This window comes from Stegostoma tigrinum, chromosome 8, assembly GCF_030684315.1.
Source record: "Stegostoma tigrinum isolate sSteTig4 chromosome 8, sSteTig4.hap1, whole genome shotgun sequence".
Taxonomy (NCBI): Eukaryota; Metazoa; Chordata; class Chondrichthyes; order Orectolobiformes; family Stegostomatidae; genus Stegostoma; species Stegostoma tigrinum.
In genome coordinates this window covers 7,923,824-7,937,430 of record NC_081361.1, presented here as the reverse complement: position 1 = coordinate 7,937,430, position 13,607 = coordinate 7,923,824, and the positions used below count along the sequence as shown (strand labels likewise).

The 13,607-nt window shown below is 44.5% G+C and overlaps 1 protein-coding gene across 1 annotated transcript in view; it reads left to right on the top strand.

Annotated features, from left to right (window-relative positions):
* The window catches only part of LOC125456173 (uncharacterized), a 117,789-nt gene that overhangs the window by 28,647 nt on the left and 75,535 nt on the right, over positions 1–13,607 (top strand). Inside the window, exons 5-7 of the mRNA XM_059648228.1 lie at positions 1,266–1,371; positions 2,073–2,266; positions 13,333–13,462. Coding sequence (XP_059504211.1) covers positions 1,266–1,371; positions 2,073–2,266; positions 13,333–13,462 — 430 coding nt within the window. The remainder of the gene's footprint in view (positions 1–1,265; positions 1,372–2,072; positions 2,267–13,332; positions 13,463–13,607) is intronic.

Sequence of the window (13,607 nt, the reverse complement as noted above, 5' to 3'; positions counted from 1 at the left end):
CCTGTGTCGTCTGGTTCCTGATCCATTTCTGAATGCAAACAGCTTCTCTGCATCTGCGCTGTCCAAACACCTCATGATTTTGTAAGCTTCCACTGGATCCTCTCCTCGGTTTCCTTCTCTTCCCTTGTGGGAGCAAGAGTAGACCATTCTGCCCCTTGGCCCTGCTCTGTCACTCATTGAGACCATGTCTGATTTGTATTCTGACTCTGTCTCCCCATTTTTGCCTCCACCACATTCAATAGCCTTCTGTCAAGTTTCTAAAGAGTTGGACAGATCAATACTGACTAGTGTAGATTTAATGTAATTTCGGCAGTATAGACTCGATGGGCCGATGTATTATGATTCTATGAATTGTTGCCTCTGGAGCATGGGGTCACAGACTCAGGCCCAGTTTGAAGTGAGATGAGGAGAACAGAAACAGACCCTTCAGTCCAACTCGTATGTGCTGACCAGATATCCTAAATTAATCTAGTCCCAATTTCCAGCATTTGGCCCATATCCCTCAAAACCCTTCCTATTCATGTACTCCTTTTAAATGTTGTAATTGTACTAGTCTCCGCCACTTCCTCTGGCAGCTCGTTCCATACATGCACTACCTCTGCATGAAAATGTTGCCCTTTAGGTCCCTTTAATATCTTTGTTCTCTTGTCTTAAACCTACGCCCTCTAGTTTTGGACTCCCCTACCCTGGGGAAAAGACCTTGGCTATTCACCCTATCCATGCCCATCATCATTTTATAAACTTCTGACGAATCCCCTCAACCTCCGACACTCCAGGGAAAATAGTCCCAGCCTACTCAACCTCTCCCTTTTGCTCAAACCCTCCAATCCCCAGCAACTTTTTTGCAGATATTTTCTGAACCCTTTCAAGTTTGGCAACATCCTTTGATAGCGGGGAGACCAGAAATGTACGCAGTAGCCTAACTAATGGCCTGTACAGCTGCAATATCACCTCCCAACTCCTATACTCAATGCACTAACCAATAAAAGGCAAGCATACCAAACACCACCTTCACTGCCCTATCTATCTGCAACTCCACATCCACCTTGTGGATACACAGTCATTCTGTTCAGGCAGGACAGGGCTTAGGAGATATTTAGACACATTACAAACATAAATTCCTGGGTATGGTGGGAAGCTGAAACTGTGATGTATTAGTCACTGTTAAATAGTGAGGCAGGTTTGCAAAGTCAGTGCAGGGGGTGAGTGGGCTGGTTTCTCCTGTTGTTATTCCTGATAACAATCTCTGATATTTTCACTCCCAGGTCTGATCGATAGAGAGGCCTTACGAGACCAACTGTGGAAGGATCTCAACCTTAAATCCATAAAAGACGGAAACCATATCATTAACAGACCCAAGACAATGCCCAGGTGAGGCTGTGATACAACAGGACCAGAGCATGGAGCATCAGGGTATGGCAGTCCGACTCATGTGTCTGAGCCTCCAACTCTGTCCCTACAGGTGTTCCCTGCCACTGTTTGCTCAGAATGCCCTGTGAAGCTCTCAGAGATGTGCTTCAGGCTGTAGGTTTCTGTTACCTCCTCTTGTAATCAGGGTTCTGAAAGATCCCAGGATTGCATGGTGATCTCTGAGCAATCAGTGAGGGTCACCGGTTCCTAGTGTTTGTTGATTTTGAATTGCCAATCATAGTTTGCAGCCTAACTAACCAAGAACCAAAATAATATCAGCACATCTTATTATACTTTAACATTGAAGGGAGATAGTGTAAAGGAAGTTTTACTCTCTATCTAACACTGTGCTGTCCCTGTCCTGGGAATGTTTGGTCGGGATAATATGGAAGGAGCTTTCCTCTGTATCTAACCCCATGTTGTCTTTGTCATGGAAGTGTTTGATGGGGACAGTATAGAGGGAGCTTTACTCTGTATCAAACCCTGTGTCGTCCCTGTCCTGGGAGTGTTTGATGGGGACAAAGGAGAGAGAGCTTTACTCTGTATCTAGCCCTGTGCTGTCCCTGCGCAGGGAGTGTTTGATGGGGATGTTGCAATGAGTTAATGGTGGTTGCGTGGGGCCGGCTTTGGAGGTGGCTCTGAGCTGCTGTGTGTCTTTGCAGGAGCCTGATGGATCTGCTGATGAACCCGACAGCTGTCCTCTTCTTCCAGCGGTTTCTCGAAGCCTACGATGCAGAAGCTCCATTGCGGTTCTGGCAGACAGTTGAAGAACTCCATAGCCTTCACACTGAGAAACAGAGACAGCATGGCATCAAATGGATCCTCAACAACTTCTTCAATCCCAATTTCAACGCAGGTGAGTGGTACACTGTCACTGAGGCCATTCACTCCTACTGTGAGACAATCCAAATCCCCATAGCAGTCTGGGATGCTTATCTGTCCCAGGTAGTGTGTCAGTAACTCTTTAAGACTCATCGTCTCCATATTGTAGCTCATGAGCTCAGGTCTCACTGCTTTGAGAAACTTGAAAGGGTTCAGTAAAGATTTACAAGGGTGTTGCTGGGTTTGGAGGGTTTGAGCCACAGGGAGAGTCTGAATAGGTTGGGGCTACTTTCCCCTGGACCGTTTATAAAATCATGAGGGGGCATGGGTGGGCTGAATAGCCAATCCCCAGGTTTGGGGAGTCCAAAATTGGAGGTCATAGGTTTAAGGTGAGAGGGGAAAGATTTAAAAGGGATCAGAGGGGCAACTTTTTCACGCTGAGGCTTGTGTGTGTGTGTGGAATGAGCTGCCAGAGGAAGTGGTGGAGAGTGGTACAACTACAACATTTAAAAGGCATCTGAAATGGGTACATGAATAGGAAGGGCTTAAAGGGCTATGGGCCAGATTCTGGCAAGTGGAACAAGATTAATTTAAGGTATCTAGTCAGCATGGATGAGTTGATCTGAATGGTCTGTTTCAATGCTGTATATCTCCACAACTTTATGACTCAATCTTAAGTGGACCACTTGAGGCATGACATGTTGAAGGAAGTGTGCTGCTGTTTGTGGCTGAATAGCTAAGTATTTGGCTAGATGCTGAAGCACCTGCCAATGTGATATTTAAATTATGATTTGAACTGTGGGATTTACATATATGTTCTTTAATGTTTTTTGCTGGGAATTTGGGTCTGGTTTTTGAATCATTCAACTGAGAATTTTTCTGTGTCTGAACTTAATAATTAACTCGGAAGTGTTTCTGCAACTATAGAAATTACTTTTGAAGACAGCTTGTGAAGCCTAGAAGGAAAGTGAATGGATGTGTGCACTAGTAGACTTTCATTTACTCTAGAATTGTGTGTTTTTTAAAGTTTAAAGGATATACCCATAACTGAGAGAGAAACTTTTAATTTACTTTTCATTTTAAGTGAAGTCCTTGGAATAGGATGTCTGCACAGAGCAGTGCTCCTGAGAAGGGAATGATAAATATAGTGAATTAGATTACCTTGGATTGAAAATTATTGGTAATCTCAGATTAGAAGTTTTAGGATAAAACTATGAAGAGATCGGTTACAGCTGAATACAGTGAAACTCAGGTATGTATCAGTAAGCTTTGCATGGTTGGGAAGGAGAGATTCCTCCAGAGCGAGACATCGAGATTCCTCCAAGTTGAGACATAGCTCAAGTGAGTATATAGTTTGGGAAATTTGGCAATGTAGGAATTCAGTACAGAGACGAAAAGCTGCTTTTTGTTTTTTTTTCTGGCTCCCTGTACTTCATAAAAAATTTCTTAAGTCAGGAGAAGTTGAAGCCTGGGATCAGAGGCCCAGCACAAACAGTGATATCCGGGGTAAAACATCAGCTCATCAGTTGGTGATAGCTACCAATTTGACTTTATTATATGTTACTTTCAGATTGAAGGTGAAGAAGGAAAATATTTACAGTATACAAACTAAAAGTTTTTAAAAATCAAATTAAAATAGAGATGCCAGGAAAGTTTTCAGAGGCAGCAGCGCAAGCCAGAGTGCCAATGGGAATGTAAGGTTGTTTTTTAATCCAGTCTAAAAACTTACCTCCTGCAACAGAGGCCCTCTTGTTTTCAGCGGCAGCAGCTTGAGCCAGAGGTGTTGATGGGAAGGTAAGGTTGTTTTTTACCTCAAGTATAAAAAAATTACCTCATTAGCCGAGGGCTTCTTGCTTTCAATGGTGGGTGTTTGGAGAGAACGCTAGCCACGAAGGAACTGATATATTCGTGCATTGGCTAAACCCGAAACACTACGCTTGTAGCGTCTCCCTCCCATCCTCCTCCTCTGAGCAAAAAATAAGTGTGTGGAGTGTCAGTAAGGTAAGACTTTTTAAAAATTCTTCTGGAAATCTAGAGTAGACGGAATGGAAGCTAGGGCAGTTGCATGCTCCTCTTGCAGGATGTGGGAGGTAAGGGCCACTGCTGGTGTCCCTCTGACTTCATCTGCGAGAAGTGCACCCAACTCCAGCTTCTCAAAAACCACATTAGGGAACTGGAGCTAGATGAACTCCGGATCATTCGGGAAGCTGAGGGGGTGATAGAGAGGAGCTATAGGGAGATGATCACACCCAAAGTACAGGAGAAAGATAGCTGGCTGACTGTCAGGAAGGGGAAAGGGAATAGGCAGACAGTGCAGGGTTCCCTGTGGCCATTCCCCTCAATAATAAGTATTCTATTTTGGATACTGTTTTGGGGGGAATGACCTACCTGGGGAAGGCCATGGCAGAGGTCTCTGGCACTGAGCCTGGTCCTGTGGCCCAGAAAGGAAGGGGGGACAATAAAAGAGCAATTATAATGGGGGATTTGATAGTAAGAGGTACAGACAGGCAGTTGTGTGGACGCGAACAAGATGAACGGATGGTATGTTGCCTTCCAGGTGCCAAAGTCTGTGACATCTCAGATCATGTCTACAAGATCCTTACGGGCAGGGTGAGCACCCAGCAGCCATGATACACATTGGTACCAATGACGTAGGTAGAATAAGGACAAAGAATGTGAAAACGAGTACAGTGAATTAGGTTGGAAGCTGACGTCCAGACAAACAGGGTAGTTATCTCTGGATTACTATCAGTGCCATGTGATTAAGACGTAAGAAACAGTGAGAGAGTGCACCTAAACATGTGGCTACAGGACTGGTGCAGGAGGGAGGGCTTCTATTAAGTGAATAATTGGAGCACATTATATGAGGAAGGTGGGACAGGAAGGATGGGTTGCACCTGAACTAGAAGGGCACAAATATCCTGGGAGGGAGGTTTGCTCGAGCTATTCGGGATGGTTTAAACTAGATTGGCGGGGTGTGGGGAACTGTATTTATAATGCAGAAGTTGAGGTATTCAGCCCTCCAATGGACAAATCAGGGAGTGAGGTTGTTTATAAATAAATACAGTCGATGGAGCGTAATTGTGGACATGGGTGGTTTGAAGTGTATATACTTCAGTGCTGGGAGTATTAGAAATAAGGCGGATGAACTTAGAGCATGGGTCAGTACTTGGAACTACGATGTTGTGGCCATTGCAGAAACTTGGGTAACTCGGGGAGAGGAATAGTTGTTGGAGGTTTTGGTATTTAGATGCTTTAAAAGAAATAGGGAGAGTGGAAAAAGAGGTGGGGAAGTGGCATTGCTAGTCAGGGCTAGTATAGCAGCTACTGAAAGGCAGTTCGAGAATGATATGTCTACAGATCAGTTTTGGGTGAGGTCCAGAAGATGAAAGGAGCAGTCACTTTGTTGAGGTTTTGTTTTTTACAGACCCTCTAAATAGTTGCAGAGAAGCAGAGGAGCGGATCGGGAGGCAGATACCGGAAAGGTGCAGAAGTCACAGGGTTGTAGTCATGGGCGACTTCAACTTTCCAAATATTGATTGGAAACATTTTAGTTGTAATAGTTTAGATGGAGCAGATTTTGTCCAGTGCATTCTGGAAGGATTCCTGACACAGTACATAGATAGACCAATATGAGGAGAGGCCACTTTGGATTTGGTGCTTGGCAATGAACCGAGCCAAGTGTTAGACCTGTTGGTAGGGGAGCATTTTGGCAGTAGCGATCATAACTCTGTTACCTTTACAATAGTCATGGAAAAGGATAGGTGCAAACCTAGGTAAATAGGTAAGGTTTATAACTGGGGGAAGGGTAATTACAATTCTGTTAAGCAAGAACTGGGTAAAATGGGAACAGATGCTGTCAGGGAAGAGCACTGTTGAAATGTGGAAATTGTTTAAGGAATGCAAACTGTGTGTGCTCAATATGTTTGCCCCTAGTAGGCAGGGAAGATGCGGTCGAGTGAGGGAGCCTTGTGACTAGAAAAGTTGATGAGGGTCGAGCTGTGGATGTGGTGTATATGGACTTCAGTAAGGCATTTGATAAGGTTCCCCATGGTAGGCTCATTCAGAAGGTCAGGAGGAATGGGATACAGGGGAACTTAGCTGCTTGGATACAGAATTGGCTGGCCAACAGAAGACAGCGAGTGGTTGTAGAAGGAAAATATTCTGCCTGGAAGTCAGTGGTGAGTGGAGTTCCACAGGGCTCTGTCCTTGGGCCTCTACTGTTTGTAATTTTTATTAATGACTTGGACGAGGGAATTGAAGGATGGGTCAGCAAGTTTGCAGACGACACAAAGGTCGGAGGTGTCGTTGACAGTGTAGAGGGCTGTTGTAGGCTGCAGCGGGACATTGACAGGATGCAGAGATGGGCTGAGAGGTGGCAGATGGAGTTCAACCTGGATAAATGCGAGGTGATGCATTTTGGAAGGTCGAATTTGAAAGCTGAGTACAGGATTAAGGATAGGATTCTTGGCAGCGTGGAGGAACAGAGGGATCTTGGTGTGCAGATACATAGATCCCTTAAAATGGCCACCCAAGTGGACAGGGTTGTTAAGAAAGCATATGGTGTTTTGGCTTTCATTAACAGGGGGATTGAGTTTAAGAGTCGTGAGATCTTGTTGCAGCTCTATAAAACTTTGGTTAGACCGCACTTGGAATACTGCGTGCAGTTCTGGGCGCCCTATTATAGGAAAGATGTGGATGCTTTGGAGAGGGTTCAGAGGAGGTTTACCAGGATGCTGCCTGGACTGGAGGGCTTATCTTATGAAGAGAGGTTGACTGAGCTCGGTCTCTTTTCATTGGAGAAAAGGAGGAGGAGAGGGGACCTAATTGAGGTATACAAGATAATGAGAGGCATAGATAGAGTTGATAGCCAGAGACTATTTCCCAGGGCAGAAATGGCTAGCACGAGGGGTCATAGTTTTAAGCTGGTTGGTGGAAAGTATTGAGGGGATGTCAGAGGCAGGTTCTTTACGCAGAGAGTTGTGAGAGCGTGGAATGCGTTGCCAGCAGCAGTTGTGGAAGCAAAGTCATTGGGGTCATTTAAGAGACTGCTGGACATGTATATGGTCACAGAAATTTGAGGGTGCATACATGAGGATCAATGGTCGGCACAACATTGTGGGCTGAAGGGCCTGTTCTGTGCTGTACTGTTCTATGTTCTATGTTCTATGGTTCTCTAGAGAGGTTGAACAACTGGTTAAGAGGAAGAAGTACGCTTATGTGAGGTTTAGGAAACAAGGTTTGGAAAAGGCTCTAGAGGGATACAAGTTATCCAGGAAGGAACTGAAGAAAGACCTTTAGGAGAGCCCTCAGGGGACATGAGAAAATATTGGCAAATAGGATCAAGGAAAATTCCACGGCTTTCTACATGTGCGTAAGGAATAAGAAAATGACCAGAGAAAGGGCAGGGTCGATCAAGGATTGTAAAGGGAATTTGTGCACGGAGCCTAAAGAGATAGGAGAGGTCCTTAATGAATACTTTTCTTCGTTATTCACAACTGAGAAGGACCTAGTTGTGGAGGAGGACAGTGTGAAACAGGCTGGTAGGCTAGAGGTTGATGATAGTAAGGAAGATGTGCTAGCAATTTTGAGGAACTTGAAGACAGATATGTCCCTCAGGCCTGGTGGGATTTACCAAGGATTCAATGGGAAGTGAGGGAAGAGATCACAGGGCTTTTGGCGATGATCTTTTCGTTCTCACTGGCCACTGGTATAGTGATGGAAGATTGGAGAGAGGCAAACATCATTCCCTTATTCAAAACAGGGAATAGGGATAACCCCGGAAATTACAGCCCAGATACAGGCCAGGTGGGAAAGTTATTGGAAAGGGCTCTGAGAGATAGGATTTATGATCACTTGGAAAGGCACAGTATGATTCATGATAGTCAGCATGGATTTGTGAGGGGTAGATCATGCCTCACAAACCTTTATTGAATTCTTTGAAGAAGTGACCAAACATGTGGATGAAGGTAGAGCAGTGGATATGGTATACATGGATTTAAGTAAGGCATTTGATAAGGTTCCCCATAGTAGGCTCATGCAGAAGGTAATGAGGCATGGGATAAGGGGAAATGTGGCAGATTGGATTCAGAATTGGCTGATCCTTAGGAGACAAAGGGTGGTACTGGACAGAAAATATTCAGCATGGTGCTCAGTTACGAATGGTGTACCACAAGGATCTGTCCTGGGTCCTCTTCTATTTATGATTTTTGTGAATGATTTGGATGAAGGAGTGGAATGTGGATTAGCAAGTTCGCAGATGATATGAAGTTGGGTCACATTGTGGATAGTGCGAAGGGCTGTTCTAGGTTACAAAGGGACATTGATGGGATGCAGATCTGGGCTGAGAAGTGGCTGATGGCGTTTAACCCTGAAAAGTGTGAGGTGATTCATTTTGGAAGGGCAAACTTGAAAGCAGAATACAGAGTTACCGGAACAATTTTTGGCAGTGTGGAGGAGCAGAGGGATCTTGGGGTTCATGTTCACAGTTCCCTGAAAGCTGCCACACAGATAGATAGAGTTGTTAAGAAGGCGTATGGTGTGTTAGCTTTCATTAATAGAGGGATTGAGTTCAAGAGTCGTGATGTTATGCTCCAGCTGTACAAAAGTCTGGTTCAGCCACACCTGGAGTATTGTGTCCAGTTCTGGTCCCCTCATTACAGGAAAGATGTAGAGGCATTGGAAAAGGTGCAGAGGAGATTTACCAGGATGTTGCCTGGAAGGGAGGGAAGGTCTTACGAGGAAAGGTTGATAGAGCTAGGGCTTTTCTCTTTAGAATGATGAAGGGTGAGAAGTGACTTGATAGAGGTGTACAAAATGATCAGAGATATAGATAGAGTAGACAGTCTGAAACCTTTTCCCTGGGTGGAGGTAGCTAACACGAGGGGACTGAGTTTTAAAGTGAGTGGAGGTAGATACAGGGGAGATGTCAGAGGTAGGGGTGTGGAATGCATTGCCTGAGTGGATAGTGGAATCAGCCTCATTAGGGGCATTTAAGTGGCTATTAGATGGGCATGTGGATGATAGTGTAAAGTAGGGGTGAAGGTTAGATAGACCTTGGGATTAGGGTAAAAGTTTGGCACAACATCGTGGGCCGAAGAACCTGTACTATGCTGTACAATCCTATGTTCTATATTCCTAGGCGATGGGTTGTACTTTCATGATGTGGAAGTTAGTAGACCCCACTGTGGCTTGTAGTGACCACATCTGCAGCAAGTGTTGGTTGCCTGAGGAACTCTGGCTCAGAGTTAATGAACTGGAGTCTGAGCTTTGAACACCGTGACTCATTAGAGATGGGCGGAATGACCTGGACGCTGTGTTTCAGGAGGCAGTCGCACCCCTTAGATTAACTACCTGAAATGTGATCAGTGGTCAGGATCAGGCGGGTTCGACTACCAGTGAGACAGATAGTGGGATCCAGGACGTCATGTTGAAGGAGCCTCAGTGCTTGAGCTTGTCCAACAGGTTTGAGATTCTTGCTCACTTATGAGGTTGAGAGTGGGGGCTGTAGGGAGGATGAGTGAACTGATCATTGTACCCTGGTTTGGGACAGTAGGGAGAAACCTTCACCCAATGATTCAGGTAAGAAGAGGAAGATTACCAAAATGCAATGGAAAGTGTATATTGGATGCTAACCAGACAGATGATACTTTACTTAGTACATCAAGGTAGTAGAACAAAATGAAGAATGTAGTGTTCCATCTACAGAGAAGCTGTAGAGAAAGACCAGCTCTAATATATGACAGGTCCATACAGAAGTCCGATAACAATGGGGAAGAAGCTGTCCTTAAATCTGTTGGTACGTGTTTTCAAATTTTTGTATCTTCTGCCCAATGAAAGAGGGTGGAAGAAGGTATAAACTGGAGTAGAAAAGGTCTTTGATTATGTTGGCTGCTTTCCCGAGGCAGTGACAAGTGCAGACAGTCAGTGGAAGGAAGGCTGGTTTGTGTGATGGCCAGGACTGCGTTCATAATTCCCTGTAATCTTGGGTAGAGCAGTTGCCAATCTGTGATGAATCCAGATAGGATGCTTTAAATGGTGCTTCTATAAACATTTGTTAACAGTCATTATGGACATGCCAAATTTCCTTAGCCTTCTGAGGAAGGAGAGGCATTGATGTGCTTCCTTGACTGTAGAATCGGTGTAGATGGGCCAGGTCAGATTGTTGGTAATATTTACTTCTAGGAGCTTCAAGCTCTCTAAAATCTTCACCTCAGCACCGTAGATACAGACAGGGACATGTCCTCCACTTCCTCAAGTCGATGACCAGCTGAAAATTTTGCTGGTATTGAGGGAGAAATTATTGTCTTTCCACCATGCCACCAAGCTCTCAATCTCTTCCCTGTGCTCTGGTCTTGTTGTTTGAGATCTGACCCACTATGATGGTGTCATCAGCAAATTTGTAAGTGGAGTTCGAGCTAAATTTGGCCACACAGTTGTGAGTGTATAAGGAGTATAGAAAGGAGCTGAGTACACAGCCTTGTGGGGCACTGGTGCTAAGGATTATGGTGGAGGAGGTATTGTTGCCTAATCTTAGTGATCACGGACTGCAGGTCAGGAAATCGAGGATCCAGTTGCAGAGGGGTTGCAGAGTCCTAGGTCTCAAAGTTTGGAGCTGGGTGTTGTTGGAATTATGGTTTTGAAGGCGGAGTTCAAGTCAATAAATAGGAGGCAGGTGACCTCTGGGTTATCCGGATGTTCCCAGGGGTGAGTGTAGGGCTGGGGAGATGGTGTCTGCTATGGACCTGTTGTGATAGTGGGAAAATTGTAGTGGAAGAAGACAATCTGGGAGACTGAAGGTGAAGTGTGCCATTACTAACCTCTCAAAGCACTTTATGACGATGGACGTCAGAGCCATCGGGAGGTAGTCATTAAGGTACGTTGCCTAATTTTTCCTTGGTACCATGACGATGGTGGTCATCTCAAAGTAGTTGGGAACCTCAGACTGGAATAAGGAGAGGTTGAAGATATCCTTGAATACTCCCATCAGCTGGTCCATGCAGAATCTGAGTTCACAGATGAGGATTCTGTCTGGGCCAGTTGCTTTCCGTAGGTTCACCCTCAAGAAGACCAATCTGATATCTGCAGCAGTGACTGTGGGTACAAGGTGTACCTAAGGCTGATGTGGGAAAGTGACATTGTTTCACTGATCTTCTGTTCGAAAAGAACATAGAATACATTGAGCTCATCGTTGAGGGATGTATTTTTGCCAGAGATTCTATTAAGACTTTGCTTTGTAGCCCATTACGTTGTGAAAACCTTGCCACAAATGGGTATTCACATGGTTAGTTTCAGAGCCTAGCTTAGTCTGGTATTGCGTCTTGGCACCTCTAATGGCTTTGCAAAGATTGCACCTTGATTTCCTCTATAGCTCAGGGTCACCAATTTGAACGTCTCACTTCTGGACTTTAGTAGGGAGTGGATGTCCTAGTTCATCTGTGGCTTCCAGTTGGGGAGCACATGGACTAATGTCTTTAGCAGACGATCTCTACACACTTACTCATGAGGTCTGTAACAGCAGTGGCATACTCATTTAGCTTAGCTACTGAGTTCTTGAATATGGACAAGCCCACCGACTTCCAGCAGTCGTGTAGGAATTCATCCATTACTTCAGACCAACCACTGTATGACTTGCTGTTGTGGATCCCCATGCTTCAGTTTCTCCTTACACCCAGGAGAAGGAGCTTTCTCTTATGGTCCTGTTTACCAAAATGCAGGCAAGAGATAGCATGGTAGGCTTCTTTGGTTGAAATCTAATCGAGGAGTTCAGAGAAAAACATTTATCTGGAAGTGAAGTTACCTAAAGGATCCTATTTGAGGTGCTCAGGATGGTTCATGCATAGAAGAGCTGATCTCTTGGGAGTAAATTGATTTCGCTAGAGTTTAGATGAATGCAGGGGGAGTGGATCTCATAGAGACTTATAAAATTCTAACAGGGTAGATGCAGGGAGGATGTTCCTGATGGTGGGTGTGTCCAGAACCAGGGGGTCACAATATGAGGATTTGGGGTAGACATTTAGGACTGAGATGAGGAGACATTTCTTCACGGAAAAAGTGGTGAGCCTGTGGAATTCATTACCACAGGAAGCTGTTGATACCAAAACATTAAATATATTCAAGAGGCAACAAGAGATAACACTTAGAGTGAATGGGATCAAAGGTTATTGGGAGGAAGCAGGGTTAACCTATTGGTTTGGACGATCAACCATGATCATGATAAATGGCAGAGCAGACTCTAAGGGCAGAATGGCTTCCTCCTGCTCCTTTCCTATATGTTTCTGTGTTAAATTACAGGCTGGAATTTAATTGAGGGGTTCGGGCTAGTTTATATTGCAGAGTAAGAGATATCCCAAAGTGTGTTATAGACTGGAAAATAATTTGGGGGTTTGGAGGGGGGAGGATTTATACAGAATAACATATACTGGGGAATGAGATATATAGCAGATTTTATTTGAGGTGTTCACGGTGGCTTATATGTAGAAAAGCAGATATCCGGGAGTGAGTTACAGCGTGGAATCTAATCAGAAAGATTGAGGAGATATATATATATATATAAAATAACAGCTAATCAGGCGTGGATTACAGACTGTACTCTAACTGAGAGGTTCAGGATGGTTTATATATAGAATAACAAGAGTGAGTTACAGACTGGAATCTAATCAAGGGGCTCGGAATGGTTTATATATAAGATAACAGATACCTGGGCGTGAGTTACAGATTGGAATCCAATCGAGACATTCGGGGCGGGCAGCTTAGACGTTGTGTAACATGCATGTACTCTCCAAAGTTATTACTGATGGGGCCTAGTATTAGTTCTCTCTCTGCACTTCTCTTTGTCAACTAGTTTTAGCGTTGTGTTTCTGTATTTGGCCCATGGAAACAGTTGATCCCTTTGTTGTAGCCAAGGGAGCTCTGTGGATCCTCACTGGACCCTATGTTGTTGGCTTGGGAGTGTCCGATGGGTGAGAAATGGAAATAAGAATACCCAATGGTGATGGCGAACTGAGTAGCAGCAGATCGAGAGTTGAGTACAGAATATGGCATAAGGGTGGATGTTCACTCCGTTATTTTGTCTTCCACTTTCTTGCTCCTCATCCACAGAGCAGTTTCTCCAATGCGATGCATCGGTTATCAAGGAGATCATGGAATCGATTGAGTCTGGTCACCAAATCACCATGAACATGCTTTTACAAGCTCAGTCCGATATTCAGGACAGTTTGCGTCACAACTGGTCAGTATGGTTGTTCTCTGCTTCACTTGCGAAAAGGCTCTAGCATTTTGTAATCAGAGCATGTCACTACGGTCACCGTACAAACCAAAAGACTCTTTAAATGATTTGGATGTGAAGACAGGAAAAATGGTTAGAAAATTTACAG